Below are 18,508 nucleotides of genomic sequence, written 5' to 3' on the forward strand. Positions count from 1 at the left end.
CAGGAAACTTGTAGCACAACAGACACACCGGGTGAGACCCCGTGATCTTATTTACCCCACAAATGCATTCGCCACATTTGCTGGAATATTGAGCATCGTCTCATTTCCATAATAATTGAAATTTTTCATATTTAATTATTTTTCAGCATTCAAAGTTGGAGGGCAAACCCTATATTTGTCCCGAAACATATTCAACGTTTACGCAATTGTTAACGCAAGCTTGATTTCACATTCCGGCAAATTGAATGAGTGTACAAACATCGGAAGGACTGGTAAACTTCTTGATAAAAGGGAAGTGAAGATCACAATGAAGTCCTGAGGCATGGCGATACTTTAGGATTGAGAAAAGGATTGAGTAGGTCCCTCAAACTGTTCCTTCAACTGGTGTGCTGTAATTGTCACAGTTGCCAGGGGAGACGACATGAATAAATATTGGATGACTGCAATCGTTGCAAATTGGGGGAAAGTTTTTCATCCTGATTAGACAGACTATACTTATTGGGTAAAGTATTTTCCCCTCAATAGCTCTGTTCCAAAAACTAGAGCTGTTTTGCTGTCAGTTTTCTTTTTTGTTGGGCAAAACGATTGATTTGGAACATTCTGCACAGGCAGCGAGCCACACAAATGGTGCTTTTCATGTAAAGCACACAGGAGATTTGACTCCTCTAGTTAAAAAAAAATCTTAAAGGAGTACTAATGGTATTTAATGAGAAGTTGGAACCAAACCTAAACAGCCCTAATGAGATAGCGTTCAAAAATAAGTTTCAAAATAAGAATGGAAAAAATCAAATGGATAAACCTACCATTTTCTGGGGGGGGGGGGGGGGGGGGGGGTTTCAGTATATCCAGCTGTTAGATCATTCTTGGTTCCAAATTATGATAGAAACTTTACTAGCATTTCAGTCAAAATGTATAGTTTAATTTTAGCATGTTGCTAAGCTAATGACTTAGCACTCTCATAAGCACAACAATACACAGCACACACAAATAATGGAGCATAATCTTCAAAATATTTAGTTTAATATTAATGTGCTGCTAAGCTAATGGCTCCACATTCTCATTGGCACAAAAATACACAGCTCACACAACTAATGAAGCAGATAGTCAAGCTTGATATTTTGACATTAGCATATTGCTAAGTTAATGAATTAGCACTAATAAGCACAACAATACACAGTAGGGGAGCACGGGGCACAAAGTAACGCGGGGTTAGTTGTAACACACGTTTTTTTTTTATATTTCCACACATGCTAGCATAACCAAATTTACAGTATTTACTAGTTACCATATCAACATTATATAGGGGGAAAAAGTGTGCCAAAATTCAAAAGTATTTTGAAGATATCGCTGAACATTTATTTTACCATAGTAAAATTATATTTCTGGCTTAAGTAAACTTTTCATCTCAGTTTTTATTACTAATTTAAAATGCGACAAATCTGCTATTATTTTAATCTCCAATCTGTTATTTATCAGTTTCGATAGCTAGCAGAAGACACTAACCGGTTTTAAATGAAAGTTGCTCAGATGGGGTAAGTTGTAACACTGCGGTACAATCTGCCCTGCCGTGCTAATCTATGACATTAGCGATGTAATTCACACTATTTACTTTAATACATTTTAATGAGAAACGACGAGAAACAGGTGAATAAAGACTGACAATCATTGTTTAATGTTCAGATATTATTATTTCAAGACATGGAATGCATTTTGGCTCGTTTATATGGGCCGTCCCAGGCATGCTTACAATATGTTCATTGTCAAATTCAAAAATCAGATTACTTTCAATTATTAAATGCCATTATTTTATTTAAAATAAATATTTTATTTTATTGACAAAATATTTTAGTTTGTCTTGTATTTTTTTTTCATAAGATCAGATAACATTTTAGGCTGTCATATGGTCGTTACAAAGTGCCCCTTAGCTGTTACAATGTACCCCACCTACGGGGCATGTTGTCACATTTCACTTAAATAAAGAAATAAAGAAAAGCGTATACACTGTATTTATGAAACAAAGCGACATATTTGTACTAGAAAAGTGTGAAATTACTGCGGATAAAAAATTATACTCTGAACACGAAGTGGATTTACACAATTTGAGAAAGTCAAAAAGTGTTACTTTGTGCCCCGCTCTCCCCTACACACAAATAAATTGTGCAGATAGTCAAAATAGTTGGTTTGATAGTAGCGTGTTGCTAAGCTAATGGCTCCACATTCTTATTGGCACAAAAATACACACAGAACTAATGGAGTGGATAGTCAAACTTGGTATTTTGACATTATTGCGTGTTGTTAAACTAATGACTTACCGTATGAAAATTAACCATGGTTTTATTGTAGTAAAAATATAGTAACCATGGTCCTTTGGTGTATTGATTACCATTTTTATAACCACAATTTTACTGCAAATACCATGCAAATACAACTATGGTTAGTGTAGAAAACATTTTTGGTAAATTTTTTGGAAATTTACCATGGTTTAACTATAGTAACCATGGTTTTATCTGTAAACCTATGGTTAATTTTCATGAGGGTTAGCACCCATAAGCACAAAAATACACACAAATAATAGACGCATAGTTGATTTGTAATTATTATTTATAATGAACTTGTATCAGTACTTTTCTTAACTGAATCAAATACAAGAATCAACATTTTTTGACTCATCCATCTTGGATCCATTTTATCACTGTGCTCATTGCAATGCTTTCTGGGAATGTGGTATCTTGTAAACAAGTATAATTATATTTAACCTACCTTTTGAATCAGCCTTGGCTTCTGGTCTGTATATATACCTACCAAAGTTAACATATGCTAATATATCTTTCCTTGTGTTTAATTGTTTTCCAGGAGATGTGATTGTCTACATTAACGATGTCTGCGTCCTGGGCACCACCCACGCTGACGTGGTGAAGCTTTTCCAGTCGGTGCCAATTGGACAAAGCGTAACCCTCGTCCTTTGCAGGGGTTACCCGCTTCCATACGACCCGGAAGACGCAGCCAACACTTTGCTGTCCCCCCTCAGCCTAATTGATCGCTCTCTGCTGGTCAACGGACGGAATAGCTACGACAGCTACATGGAGTACATCTCCCGCACCGCTCGTTTCGTCGACCCAATGCAAGCGACGTTGGTGCAGCCTCACCCTGGAGACACCCACCTGGATGCGGGACCGCTGGAGGACAGCGTCTCAATGGCGTCTTCAGGAGCAGCCGGAGGAGAGTTGTTAACGGTTACCATGGTGAAAGGGGCGGATGGGTTTGGATTCACCATAGCAGACTGTAATGGAGGACAGCGGGTGAAGCAGATCCTGGAGGCGCAGGGATGCCCGGGGCTGTGCGAGGGTGATCTGATTGTGGAAATTAACCAGCAATCCGCGCTAACGCTGTCACACACACAGGTGGTGGAGCTGCTAAAAGAGTGTCCTGTTGGGGCGGAGGCCACGCTGGTTGTGCAGAGAGGAGGGGCAGGTAAGGAGGCTTTTAAATGTTTTTGGGGTTTTTCCACGACCTTAAATATGGATATGGATATTCATATTAAGTATTTGACATATTAATGTAATATCTCACAGCAATATGGGTTGACGGGTGAAAAAAACACACATTTGAGAGAAAATGGATGTTAAAACAAACTTTAGGTGACTATCTCTGAACATGTTTAGTAGATTAATTAAATTTAATTCTATGACAAATCATGTTTTTTAGTATAGCTTGTTTTGTCTGTTTTAGTACTCAAGAATCGTGTGTATGCGTACAGCCTGTCCAGCATGTCAGAGCCCAGAAAGCATATAATTTGTTCTCTAATTGCAGTTGGAAGCACTCACTGTTGTTGTTGTTGTTTTTTTTATGCCCAGATTATTTGTGAGTCATTCATAGTAAATGAAAAGGCAGTAAAAGCCAATCCTCGTGCACCTGTCTATACTGCAGAAAAGCAGCTCATTCAAAATATTTTAGTATTGAATACAAAAAAGCCATTCAATGGCTTTAGCTCTAACTGACACCTTGACTGAGAACATATAAGCCTTTTTTAAAAGCAGCTTGAGCCAGTGTGATTCATGACCCGTAGCAATCAGAGTGTCTGATATAACCCAGAGAGAAAGGGAGAAGGAAAGCGAGGGAATATATAGATTAAAGATTCAGGACAGAGAGGGAAGGGATAGAGATCTTAATCATCAAAGCAGTTAAATAATATTACACAGTGCGAAATGCATCATAGCATTAAATAAAGAGTAATCTCCTATTAGGACTTTTTTAACAGCTGATATGGCTAGGAACTATACTCTCATTCCAGCGTAATAATCAAGAAAATTTGCTGCCAAAGTTCCTTGATTATTCCGCCGGAACGAGAGTATAGTTCCTAGCCATATCAGCCTAGAAAATCGCAACTTTTCAATTTCCGTCGGTCTTAGCACACGATGTAACTACAGAAGAGTCAAGTTTTAAATAGGAAAAATATCAGAACTCTTTGGCCATTTTTGAGCGAGATGCTAATGGTCTAATCCGATTCAATGATCTATGCTAAGCTAAGCTAAAAGTGCTACCACCAGACCCGGAGATCGGCTGAATGGATTCAAAAATGGTAAAACTCAACTGTTTAACTCTTGGGGAGTTGTAAAATGAGCCTATTTCCAAAAAAAGTGGAGTGTTCCTTTAAAGGAAATACAGCAAATGCTACCATGTAGGGGTGGGCGATATGGGAAAAATATCATATCACGATTTTTTATAGAAATATCACGATTCACGATTTTTATCACGATTCTTTGTTAGTTTTACTATTTTGGTTTTACAAGTTGTCTGAGCATTACAGCCAAACTAGAAAGACAAAGATGCATGGCAGATATTTAGGCCAAAGTGGGCGAAGATAAAAAATCTTTGTCATTATTTTATTTTTCTTATTAAAAAATAAGAACAAAGATACATATTACAAATACACATAATATACAAATAAAACAAACAGTGCTTTATTTCCAGGTACAATAGGTGTATTTAGCAGAGCATTCAATGAAATTGAATGAACAAATATAAAAATAAAACACTACATAGACTGATTCCTAAAGCAACTGTATTAAAGTTTTTCAGTCAAGAATAGTGAGTGATTTTTCTCTTTTGCGTTTTGTTGTTTTGTTAACGTTAAATGAATAGTTCCCCACAAATTAATATTCTGTCATCTGTCTGTCAATTCTGTCATAATGTTGTATTTTTATATCATCATTTACTCAAAAGTTGTTTTAAACCGGAATGAGTTTCTTTCTTCTGCTGAACATAAATGCTATTTTGAAGAAGGTGGAAAACCAAACAGTTGCTGGTCCTCAGTGACTTCCATAGGATTTTTCTTTCCTACTATCAAAGTCAATGTGGACCAGCAACTGTTTGGTTTTCCACTGAGTAAATAATGACAGAAATTTAATTTTAGGTGAACTATCCCTTTAATGACAGTCGACAGCATGTTTAGTGTCCTGTCCCTTTAAGAGCTGCACGCATCTAATATACAGTACAGGCACGCATCCGTTTCTCTCTTAACTATTTACTTTAATTTTAGAGATAACCAACTCAGTCTGTATGTAAACCTTGTGTGTTTTGACAGTATTAGCGCAAAATATAACTTAGTTGAGTAATCAGGCGCTGTTAGACAGGCGTTTTAGTGCGCGTGCTTCAGGTGTATGCGCTCAGAACAAGCGCAGGTCAGACCAGCGCGCGAATTAAACATTTAACCAGCAAGGCTTGTATGCAAATAATGTACTTTTGCGATAGCGAATAAGTGCAGTGTCCTGTCAGAGTAACTCTACTGCTGTATGTCGTGTTGTACAGTATATAGAGACGGCGGCGCCAGAACTGTATTTGACAATGTGCGCGGTAGCGCGATACTACGATATTTCTTAAAAAGCAGATCGTGGAGACATTTTTATCGTCCACGATCAAAAATCGTCATATCGCACACCCCTACTACCATGATACATAAATATTTCAACATTATCTTCATGTTACAGTAATGAGAAGGAGACACTGTATTTTGCATCTAAGGTTTAAACTCTCTGTTTACAGTAATTAGAACTGGAGAAATAAAATGAGTTAGATTTTCAGCATAATGTGAGAATTCATCCCTGATGGGTGATCGGAAGGAAATGGGAAAGATGAGGTGAATAAAAGAAAGATCTAGAGAGGTATTTTTGAGAGCTTATGTGAAGTATGTCTCTCCTCTGTGTCAGTGCAGGTCAAAGGTTAACGAGAGAGACATTAAATCCTTGTTAAAGGTGCTGTATGTAGGCCCGTCCTCCTCAGACTTGGCAGGCTGCCAGTTTAACAACAACAACAGAAACGAGCGCACATGACAATGAATAAAATCATATACGCCGTGTTTTCCGGGATGCTGAAATACAATTGGGTTTCACAAACCATAACACAGACATTCCGGGCCAGAATGCACATTTTCAAAGGAGAATAACTGACTGTAGCATTGTTTTTCAGATAAACAAGTATGTTAACTTAGCATGTTTCTTAAATATCTACAAACATATTATGGTATTTTTATGCTTTAGTAGAGTCAAAATCCTACAAACTGCACCTTTAAGCCCCAGTGATCAGTATGGTGGATTATACATATATATATATATATATATATATATATATATATATACATATATATACATATATATATATATATATATATATATATACATATATATATATATATATATATATATATATATATATACAGTGTGAAGCACAATTGCTCTCCAAAGCGCATACATGCATAATTATTGTAGGAGCATTTCTAGTATTGTGCTAATTATACTGATTCTAAAAGGTACTGGGAAATTTAATGAACATTTAAAAACATATAAATGTGATTGCATTATATAAATTATCAAAAAAAAGTTTAAAAGGATGGCAGAAACACACTTTGAAAGCAAAATGTTTGACTAAAAAAACATTTCACATATTCATAATTGCATTAATGAATGCGTTTTTGCGTATTAATCTCTTGCGTTATTTATTTCCTGACTACACTGTTTTATAGTTTACCTAATGCAGTGACACTGAGATATGTTTAAGTGTGACTTAAGTGCCCAAACATTTTTTGTTACTACTGTATATACTTGAACAGTATGCTTTTTTTTAATTATTATTCTGTTTAGTTTCGTTTAATCAAGGCTATCAGTGTTAGTTTCAATTTTTTTATTAGTTTTAGTTTATTTAGTTTTCATGTTTTATTGTAGGAATACCAAAGTTAATGCACAATGTGTATAATAAAAAATTAATAAATAAATAATAAAAACAATTCTTAGCACAATCCAGAGTTGTTGCTGTCTACTGGCAGTTGTTTTCCACAGGCGGATTATAAAACATTTCTAGTTTCATAATATGCCACCAAACACTAAAGATAATGTGTGGTAATTTTTATTTTATTGGTGTGGCATAATGTGTGGTATTTATTTTATTTATTAATTTATTTTGTATTATTTTAGTTAAATGTTTTATTTTATTGTATTTTATTTGTTAATGCTTTTTCAGGAGTTTTAGTTCATAGCTCAGAGCTCTACAATTAAGTGCCATATTTGAAATGAATGGGGAAAATACCTTTGGAACCCAGGCTGCTCCAAAAGTGGCCATTCAGCTCTTTTGTCAGTCAGTTTTTTTGGACCGGTAAGGGGTACAGAGGTCATCTTGATTAAGACCAAACTCTTTGGAGTAAATTACAGTAAGGTTGATGTGGTGAGATTTGTGCCTCACCAAAGTGAAGTGTAATGAAACTACATTCTGATGAAATGAAACCATGTGTGTTTTCAAGGGCACTGACCCACAACCAGGGCGCATGTTTTGTTCCGAATCAATGTGGGTAGACACACTTCTGTGCCACCAACAGAGTAAAACTTGAAGGTAAAAAAGTAAAAAAAGTAAAGTCGTGACGTATTGTCAAGTATGGTGCCCCATACTCGAAATTGGTGCTCTGCGTTTAACCCATCCAAGTGCACACACACAGCAGTGAGTAGTGAACAAATGCACACACACACACACACACACACACACCGTGAACACACACCCGGAGCAGTGGGCAGCCATTTTATGCTGCGGCGCCCGGGGAGCAGTTGTGGGTTCGGTGCCTTGCTCAAGGGCACCTCAGTCGTGGTATTGAGGGTGGAGAGAGCGCTGGACATTCACTCCCCCCACCTACAATTCCTGCCGGCCCGAGACTCGAACCCGCAACCTTTCGATTACGAGTCCGACTCTCTAACCATTAGGCCACGACTTCCCACATTAAGGTCATTATGGTCACTTGAATATGAATTTGGCCTCATGTCCTGTACATCAGCAATCTGTCCCATTCTTATCCTCGTCGTATTCACAGACTGCACAGTAAGCCCTGAAACGCTAAACAGCCTGTAGCATCACGCTACCACTCGAGTTTAACATCCGTCTGTTCAAACATGCCGTGAATGACATAAGGAGGACAGAAGACGATTTGCACAAACCAACAGTTTTTGTTAAGCCAAGTCGCAGGGTCAGTTTTATTCAATGCTGCTTCCATCTGTATTTATCTGCACCTCTTCCTTTCTTCCGTCCTTTTGATTCACTATATGCCAAGACTTCTGAAGCCATACAACTCCTTTATGTGAGGAAAAAATGTCAGTATTCACTAGACATCTTAACATGCAAGTTTATGAGTGAAGATCTTTTCAACGAATGGGTGTATCCTATTCACAAAACCAGTTAATTTATGGCTTTATGATTTGGTTGCAAATTTAGAGTTTGTTATCTTCAGTTTACTTGATACATTTGTTATGATAAAATGTGAGGTTTTAGGTTGGGATTTTAAGGTTGCTGAGGGTGAAGATCCATGTTAGATGAAGTGGTGCGAGAGGTTTGGGGTTTAAATCATGGTTAGAAAAAGGGGGTTAGGTCTGGATTTTAGGGTTTGTGGTTAGGATCAAGGATCAGTAAAAGGGGCAGAGAGTTCATGATGGATTTGGTGGATTTGGATGATCTATTTCTAATTCTGATCCCAAAAGCTTTACTCCCATCCCTTTCTTCATCTAACCTTGATCCCAATCCTAACGTAGAACTCCAAACCCCAAACCAAATCCATCATGAACTCTCTGCCCCTTTTACTGATCCTTGATCCTAACCATGATTTAAACCCCAAACCTCTCGCACCACTTCATCTAACATGGATCTTCACCCTCAGCAACCTTAAAATCAGGGAGTCCATGATAGATGTAGGTTTGAGTTTGGAATAGGATTTGGAGCTGAAAGTAAGGATCCAGGTTAGATGAAGGTGTGGGAGTAATGGTTTTGAGATAAGGGTTAGAAACAGGGATTTTGAATTTCAAATTTAGGTGTTTGGGTCAGGGTTCAGTGAACGGTTCAGGGAGTCCATAATAGATTTAGGTGGCGGTTTGGAGTAGGAGTTGATGCTGAGCGTTAGGATCCAGGTTAGATGAAGCTGTATGGGAGTGATGGGTGTGAGATAAGGATTAGAAATAGGGGTTTGATTTAGAATTTAGGGTTTGAGGTCATGTTTGGGTTCAGGCTTCAGTGAATGAATCATCAAGTACACAATGGATTTGGGCTCTGAAAACATGTACATCCCTCCATTCATTCTCCATATCACATGTCCTATGTAGGGTCGCAGGGATGCTGGAGCCTGTCCCAGTGTCTCAGTCATAGGCAGGAAAACACTCTGAATGTCCTACTTGGCTAATCTATGTTATGCCATATGTGAAATTAGCTAGCAAACATTATGTTCTTCAGCACTGACTGTTATACCAAGACATACATGCAGTTTACAGATTAACAATCAGGCCTTCTCGGTTTTACATCTGATCCAGTCAATAGGATGAGGTGTAGCTCACTCACACAGAGAGATGTCTAATGCCAACACTTAAAGGCTTTTCTACGAATCCAATCAGTGGAACGGTCCAGGAGCGTTTAGACAGCCTATTATACACCCTAATAAAACTGTCAGTGCTCCAGTGAAATGATGTGCCACTTCTTAATGTGCTGCAATTTGGCCCCTCTGTCTCACCACTGTACACTGGCCATCCTTTCTAATTACACTAGTGCAAATGTGAGAGTCTCTTGTGAACAGTTTGGTTCACCCTCTCTGTCTCTCCTTTTATTACACCCCTTTTCTGTATCCCTTCTGATCGATTGTCATCTTTGCTTTCCTTCTGTCTCTGGTGTGGGAGTCTAAAGCTAAATCTCAAGACTTGTCCATGGTGTAACAGTGGGTTGATTGTTTATAAATGTCTCATTCATAATGTCCAGATGGTGATGTGGTTTTACTGCCAGATCTCTTTGTCTCTGCAATAATTTCACTGCCCCACATGTCTAGCACTCTTCACTTGTGAAAATGCCCTTGGCTGCTGATTTAAGTGCATTTTGGCATGTTCCCTTGGAATGGTTATCCGTTGGATCTGTCTTTGAAAAGCTGCTCCAGGATCAGAGTCTCTAACCGGAATCCATTGATTGCCAAACACTTTTCCAGAGCGCCATCTGCCATTTCCATGATTGGCTTATTTAGTGAAGATCTTATTGTTATCAGATAATTGTTGCACTGAAATGTCCCTTGGAACGTCACTATGACAGCTTTGGTATGGCACACAGGTCAACAGAATATTGGTTATGATGGCCAGAAGTAAGATAAAGGTTTCCAGAAGAAAATAATTACTTAATCTCTGAAATTAAAGAAGCCAAATTAATCGAAGACCCCTTAAAACTGAAGTTTTGTGGCTTTCCTTGTGATAACCAGACCCATGTGGAATCTGAAAACATAGAATTCTGCAAAAATCTGGATAGAACTGTATTTGTCAGTCCTCTGTCGTGTGTGCCATGTGTTCCTGCCTCTTGTGTCCTTATTTGGTTTGTTTCCTGTCCTCATCCTATGTGATTATTAGTTCATTCAAGTCTAGCCGTGTTTGTCTGATTATCCCTGATATTTAAGTCCTGTCTGTGTTGTGGTATGTCGTCTGGTCTACTCGTTACCCCCGGTGTTTGATGTCTGTGAGTTTGCCTTGTCCTGCCCTGTCTCCAGTAAAGTCTGTTATTTTGAGTTACATCCTCGTCTCCGTGTTCCTTATTCCTCCCTGCTGTGTGCACCGTGACCGTGAGTATACTACAGTCCTGTTCCTCATGTACATGCTATGTACTTATTATAGTAATTACAATGTCTAGGTAATAACTAGACTGAACCTACCCCTAAACCTAACCCTACCCCATGTAGTTACCTTATATTACCAGAACTTTCTTAGGTTGGTACACTGTAAGTACACTTTAATTACATATACACATACTGAAAAATAAAATACAACCAAAATCTGTTTACTTTTGCCAACATTTAGAAAGTTCTATATATCCACATATTCAATTTTTTTTATGTTTTCATAATACTTTCAGAAAACTTTATAATATCTATAAAGGCATGTACTTTAATTTAAAGGCAAAATTTAAAAAAGACAACTCATCACCACATGAAATGAAATAAATACATAAAGAAGGTTTAAGTGTCTTTTGCTAATGGCAACTAGAATTTAAAGCTGAAGTGTGTAGATTCTGCCCTACTACATTGTTTCCAGACTGGTTTCCCCTAGATTCCAATTGGTTTTGTTAGTCAGGATGCTCAGAAATCGACGCTCAAAAAGCTCTGCATATTAAGCTGGGATAGAAGAAAGTATTTTAATGTAGAAAACCCAATACACTTCAGCTCTAAATTATTGTCAGGTTTTATTTTTGTCACATTTGTCAAGTTTTTTTTTTTTTTTTGGCACTCTGAGACAACATTTATATATTTGAGTAATTTAGACAGATACACAAGGTGGTGGATATCATTCAGTCTTCATTCAGTGCTTCCTGTCTCACTGTTGTCATGGCCACCAGTTTAAGCATCTGCTATTTTGGTTGTACTGTAGCTAGTGTTTAGAGGAAATGTTCTGTCTAGCTTGGTGTGCGTGTATGTGAGAGTACGCGTGCACTGTTTAAATTACTTTTCAAAGCTTGCATTAATATCTCATATGCTGTGATCAATCCGGCTTATCAATTATTCTCTTTACTAGGAGCTCTGTCCATCGGAAAGTGAGTGTGTGTGTGTGTGTGTGTGTGTGTGTGTGTGTGTGTGTGTGTGTGTGTGTGTGTGTGTGTGTGTGCATGCTGGTGAATGTGCGCATGTGTGTAACAGAAGCAGATGACTCTTAGCTGGTTGAGGAAAACAAATGCCTCTCAGCATCTCATCAAAGAGCTAATTAGCTCCGGCTCTACTGATATTCTCATTAGCTGATTTATACCCATTTACTCAGATATAGGCATGGGACCATTAGCTTAACAGACACATGCTTCAAAATTTCAAAAGGAGCTTATGGGGAATTGACAGTGGATGTGAATGCACACACACATAAGACAACTCACATAACAGTAATATGTCGAAAACACTAGCTTCTCAGTAAGGACAGTAGGGGTCAATCTGATAATGGTGGTAAATTTACACACCATATTTACACCACTCCACCAAAAAAGCTGAGTAATGCTCATGTTTCGCTTAAGAAAGACATCTGAGAGGTCATATCTCATCAGCTGGGTCACTCACACGAAGTTAAAGGCTGAAATTGGGCCTCTAAAGGAACCATATTCACCACATTTATATATTAATATTATTTATACTTATATTTTATATTTCTATTACTTTACATCTAAATATATGTTACTGAATATCCAGCATTGCTGTTGAATATATATGCAACAATCAGTATATGCCATTCGGTACATATTGAATATATTCTACTGGCAGCTTCATACCTCGACGTACTCAGCAGTCAGACTGCTGCCTGCTGGGTCTGTGTGTATTTTATGAATAAATGAAGATTAATGCCCCCCATCTGAACTCTGTGCTGCTTAAATCTTGTTTAGATAATGAAATGCACCTCAGTCATAAAGAAAGCTCTAGATGGTAAGCAAGTCGTTGATTTGTGGCAAAGTGGACATTAGATGTCCTCACTGTCCACAGTATATTTTAATCAGTATTCATTAGAGCCCACACATGAGAGGATGGAAGGATAGAAAGAGATAGCATTATGCTTAAAATGACAATAGTACAAGAAAATCAATATTATAAAATTTGATTCAGTATAGACATAGATAGATAGATAGATAGATAGATAGATAGATAGATAGATAGATAGATAGATAGATAGATAGATAGATAGATAGATAGATAGATAGATAGATAGATAGATAGATAGATAGATAGATAGATAGATAGATCTGATATGCTGCTGAAGTACATCCACAGAAATACTGTTGCTGCACACATAACATGAAATAACCCCCATATATAACATACATGAAATTACCCTGTAGCAGATCTATACAGGTGGAGCTGGGGAAGGTGGAGGGTTTCTGAAGCGCACGCCAACTACTACAGCAGGCAGCCAAGTATTTGAATGTTGAGCAGCAAACTTATTGGAAGCTGATGTGAAATGAAACCAATTAGCTGCGCCATGTGAATAATGATGCCCTTATATCAGACTGAGTTAGAACCTATCAGCCTGCGCAAACAGCACAACTTGTTTTAACATAATGATAATAATAATACATTTTTCTTGAGCACCAAGTCAGCATATTAAAATGATTTCTGGAGGATCATGTGACCATGAAGACTGGAATGAAATAATGGCTACATTTTAAAATATATTCAAATCATAATAATATTTTTGAGTATAATAGTTTCTTCCTGTATTTTTAATCAATGTTTTAAATGCAGCGCTTGTAAGCATAAGACACTTACTTCAAAAACAAACAAAAAAAACGTATAATTGTCAAAATGGGACAACCAGCATCATGCAGTCTATTCAGGGGAAAAATAGGTAAATATATAACTTGAACACTAAAACTGTGAGGCATATGAAATGATTCATAACACAACATATTTTAATAAAACAGTCAGATATCAGTCAGTTTTTAAAACAAACAAAACAAAAACCATTTGTATAGTATTTTTATATTTAATATAACTTTTTATAGTATTATTATATTTAATATTGCTGTTGTTATTTGGTTCTAATTCTAATATAACAGCAACAAAAACAAACAAACAATAAATAAATAGTTTGTTAGTTATAATTATACTTGATGATTAATAATAATTATCCTTCATGACAACTTCCTTTGTGACAGTTTGTCTGGCTATATTCTGTTTGTTGTCCACACGCACATGAAAACAATCAGTCTGTACTGTATGATCTTCTCTCCCTGACTCTTGTCATCGTCCACTCATGTGATCACCAATTAGTGAATAGCAAATTTGGACAAGTGGGCAGCTCTTTCATAATTGCCAGATGGCAGGATGTACTCTGGGACACATTTACTGATGTACTCTGGGACACATTGTCTCCTAGTCTCACCTGCATCATACAACTTTACAGCATTTGATGAATGTTGTTAGCATAATCTGCTTAATATGCATCAAGGATGTTGCAGTGTTTATTTGAAATAATATTTACCAGCTCAGGTTCAAATTGGGCGAGATATTTAACTGCATCCATGAGCTGATTAAGACTTGTGAAGTGATGTGAACTACATTAGGAATCAAAATTTGAGCATTGTTATCCACTGACCTTTTCTGTTTGCTGTGTTCATTTATTGTGATTTATAGACATCGACTGCTGTGCACCAACAGTTCTAGCCTTACTTTGAGCAAATATTTTCTTTTTTTGCAAAGTATGTTGTGCATCAGAAGACCATTTGATTTTCACCCATTGATGAGGCTTGATATGGCTTGTATCTGTGCTCTCCAGAGCACTCTTCCATTCATTTCTCTATCCATACAAATGAAGTGCGATCAAACCACTTTTCCTTCCTTTCAGCTAGTGTCACTGATTTCTTGCTCAGCCTTGCTCACTGAAGCGGCCTAGTTATGGCCTGTTGGACTCTCTGCTCCTTATTTGATGACTCATGCCGAGCCGACAGCAACACGCAGCACTTTGCTTTTTAATCAGCCAGTTGCCGTTATGCTTGTGTTGTAAATGCAGCACAAAGATAGAGAAGCGGTGTGTGATTATTAATTTCGATTCAAATTTTGTATGCATTAAAATACTTACTTTGTGTGAGGCGACTGCATATCAGATTCTTTATGTAGGCTATACATCCAAAAAGCTGAGGACTAGTTCTGTTTTATACATCAGAAACTCAAAAAGGTCACCTTCACATTATAAACACTAAAGCGTTAATCACGATCAGATGCCGTCTGAGAATCCTGAGTTTCCAGCCTGGTCTCATTGTTTATATGTAGGTACTTGTACAAAACATTTACAGGTACAAAAATATACTTTTTTGTATGTTTGGGTATGCTGATGTGTACGGAAGCCTGTTTCCGCCACTGAATTAAAAAAAAATTCAAAAGTAATTTAATGTCGACCTTTTTATCTCACAATTCTGACTTTTTTCTCAGCATTGCCTGATACAAACTCGCAATTCTGACTTTTTTTCGCACAATTGTGAGATATAAACTCGCAATTCTGAGAACATAGTCTTTTTTTCTCCTCAGAACTGGACTTTATTACTCGCAATTGTGAGTTTATATCTCACAATTCTGAGAGAAAAATTTTCTCGCAATTACGAGTTTATGTCCCGCATCGTTTATGTTTCTATTCCTAAAACTAAGCATGAACACTTTTCAAAAAAATAAAAAATGAACCGTAACAATTTGTTACTATATTTTTGAGTCACTCATTTATCTGCTACCTCTAAACCTCTTGCTACTAAGGATGGAGATAATGATGATTGAATAACGACATGAATTCAGGAACAAGCTAATTCTGAAGATTTGGATAACAGTGCAAAAATAAAATAGATCATATAGATAGAGAAGTCATTTTATGGTGCATTTGCCTTATTTTATGCATTTTTTGAGTCACGGTATATTCAGAAGATGTGTTAAATAATAAGTAATGAAAAATATTATTAATTTTAAAGTTATTCTTGTTCAAAATAAATGTCATTTTTTGAAACAAGCTAGCACTAGAAGACACAGAACAGAATAAAATGTTTAACTGTGTTAAATAAATCTGATTGATCATAAATACATAAATAAATCCAACTGATCATAAATAGAATCAACCAATTAATTCCATTAATTAAATATTCATAGAGAGGGTTCATAAACATGTATGGCTGTAAAGTTGTTCATATGCATTTTAGATTATGTCAGTACGTGAATAATGTATGTTTTAGTGTCTAGGCAAACATAAGTAAAAGTACATGCGGTATAACTGCATATTATACATAAACGATTACTCTTGAGATCACATTGAATTATTAAATTTGATTAGAATTTAGTGTACATTTAAAATCCTTATTTTATGTGAAGGAGCATGTCAGATTCTTTATGTAGGCTACACATCCAAAAAGAGCGGAGGACTATTTCTAAATTATTTTCCGGATGTTTTATACAAGATAGTGACTAAAAGGTCAGTTTAACATAATTGCAAAAGCATTTGAATCACAATCAACCTGGAGCCTTAAAGGCAAATATAAACTTATAATAACATCAGTAGCTTTTTCATCTCGATATAGCAAATCTGGAACCCTATATAGTGATGGTTTCACATGACTGTTCAGGCCTTGTGCTTCATCACAAACTCACTGACAGTCTGTATGCAGAGTTATAAATGAAACTGCATTCATATGCACAATAAATATATCTGTAATTGGTTATATGTAGTGATTGTCTAAGATGGCTTTTAATGGCCATTCTCTAAGAACAGGGAGACCAATACAAAGCCCATGCACCATGCAATGCAAAGCCCATGCACAACTTTATTTTAAAAACACATTTTGTACTCAAATAACTTATCGTTATGAAAATAAAATAATATATATTAAAAATGAGTTTTAAAACATGAATAAATTTCACAGCAGCCGTATTCTATAATTCTTTATTGGATTAACTGTGCAGCTCTAGCATGTTTGTGCACTTTGTCTCTCTCTCGCTCGCTAATTCCAAACAGGTCATTTGCATCGCCTTGTTCATTCCTGAAGGTCATCTGCGGTAAGACATGCAAGACAGAGAGGGAGAAGTTGAATGCAAGATGCTGGACGGTTTATGCGTGTGTTTGTTTTGTGCATTTCAAGGCCGATTTAGGAGGAGTTTAGAGAGAAAATATTCATGAATCTGCCGTTTGATGTCGGCGAGTATTGTTTAGCACTTAATACCAGAAGAGGTGCTCTACACTGCCACTACATCCTGTTTGTTATGATTAGAGTTCAGAAGCCTCATGGTCTTTCGCCTCATCTCAGCCAATGTTTTTCCTCCGGGGGAATGAGCATTTGATGTGATGTGAAGTTGCTGCTTGGTGCATTTTAAGCATCTTTCTGTCATTGGATTTGGGCGTCCTTTCATTGATTGCAACAGGAGATTTTTTTTTTTTGTCATGAAATAAAATCAACAAATACGCTTCACAGGGTCAAACTTGTATATTTTACATTCAAATCTCTCTTTCTCTCAACAGATACATGAAATATTCAAATAATAACCACTTGTCCTCAAAATGCAATTGCTTTAGAGAGGAGCAAATGTTCTGAACTGAATAGATATTTGAATAGCTGCTGATTGAATTGTATCTTCGGTTATAATTACAGATTAAATGGTCTTGATTTTAAACACTGTTCATTTTTTTAAGCACTTTAAAGATTACTTCTTTAACACTACTTAGAATTATTCAGATGCTTAACACAACACCACAACAATTTCAGCAAATTATGTAATTTGGGAGAATTTAATGCAATGACTGAATTGTAGAAACTAGTGCTGTCAAACGATTAATCGTGATTAATCACATCCAAAATAAAGGTTTTTGTTTACATAATATGTGTGTATTGAAAAGTAGTCCTGAAAGTAGTCCCCAGCTATATCATAGGCTACTGCTGCACCCATGGTACGGCAGCAAAGTTCCTTGATTATTACGCCGGAACGAGAGTATAGTTCCTAGCCATATCAGCCAAGAAAATCGCAACTTTTCATTTTCCGTCGGTTTTAGTACACGATATAATCATTTTCATTTTTGAGCGAGATGCTAATGGTCTAATCCGATTCAATGATCTATGCTAAGCTAAGCTAAAAGTGCTACCGCCAGACCCAGAGATCGGCTGAATGGATTCAAAAACGGTAAAACTATTACTAGGTCATTAATCAAGCCAATACAAATGTCTTTGTATAATTTCCTTCCTTCCATTGAAAAACACAAGATGCTTTTGAAACATTCTCAAATTATTTTGCACAAAGTTGTATTAACATTTTAAGTTAAAAAATACAAGTGATCTCAGAAATGCCTTTTGGACCCCATTTAGTGAAAAAAAACAAAATACTAGCTAAAATAAATAAAACAATAAATGAAACTGCATATACAAAGCTCAGTATGTACCTCAAGAGAGAACAGCTGTGGAGTAAACAAAATAATAAAGGGTTATCGTCTGGCTTTTTTTCTGTTTTGATTTTCTTAAAATTCCCACTTCAAATCTAATA

General features: G+C 36.5%; 1 protein-coding gene across 3 annotated transcripts in view; it reads left to right on the plus strand.

Annotated features, from left to right (window-relative positions):
• LOC306858260 (membrane-associated guanylate kinase, WW and PDZ domain-containing protein 2-like) overlaps positions 1-18,508 on the plus strand; it is a 199,045-nt gene that overhangs the window by 150,220 nt on the left and 30,317 nt on the right. For all 3 annotated transcript variants that reach the window (XM_079398697.1, XM_079398698.1, XM_079398699.1), the window contains exon 10: positions 2,854-3,471. In XM_079398697.1, the coding sequence (XP_079254823.1) occupies positions 2,854-3,471 (618 nt within the window). The remainder of the gene's footprint in view (positions 1-2,853; positions 3,472-18,508) is intronic.

The sequence above is a fragment of the Barbus barbus genome (assembly GCF_936440315.1).
Source record: "Barbus barbus genome assembly, chromosome: 39".
Taxonomy (NCBI): Eukaryota; Metazoa; Chordata; class Actinopteri; order Cypriniformes; family Cyprinidae; genus Barbus; species Barbus barbus.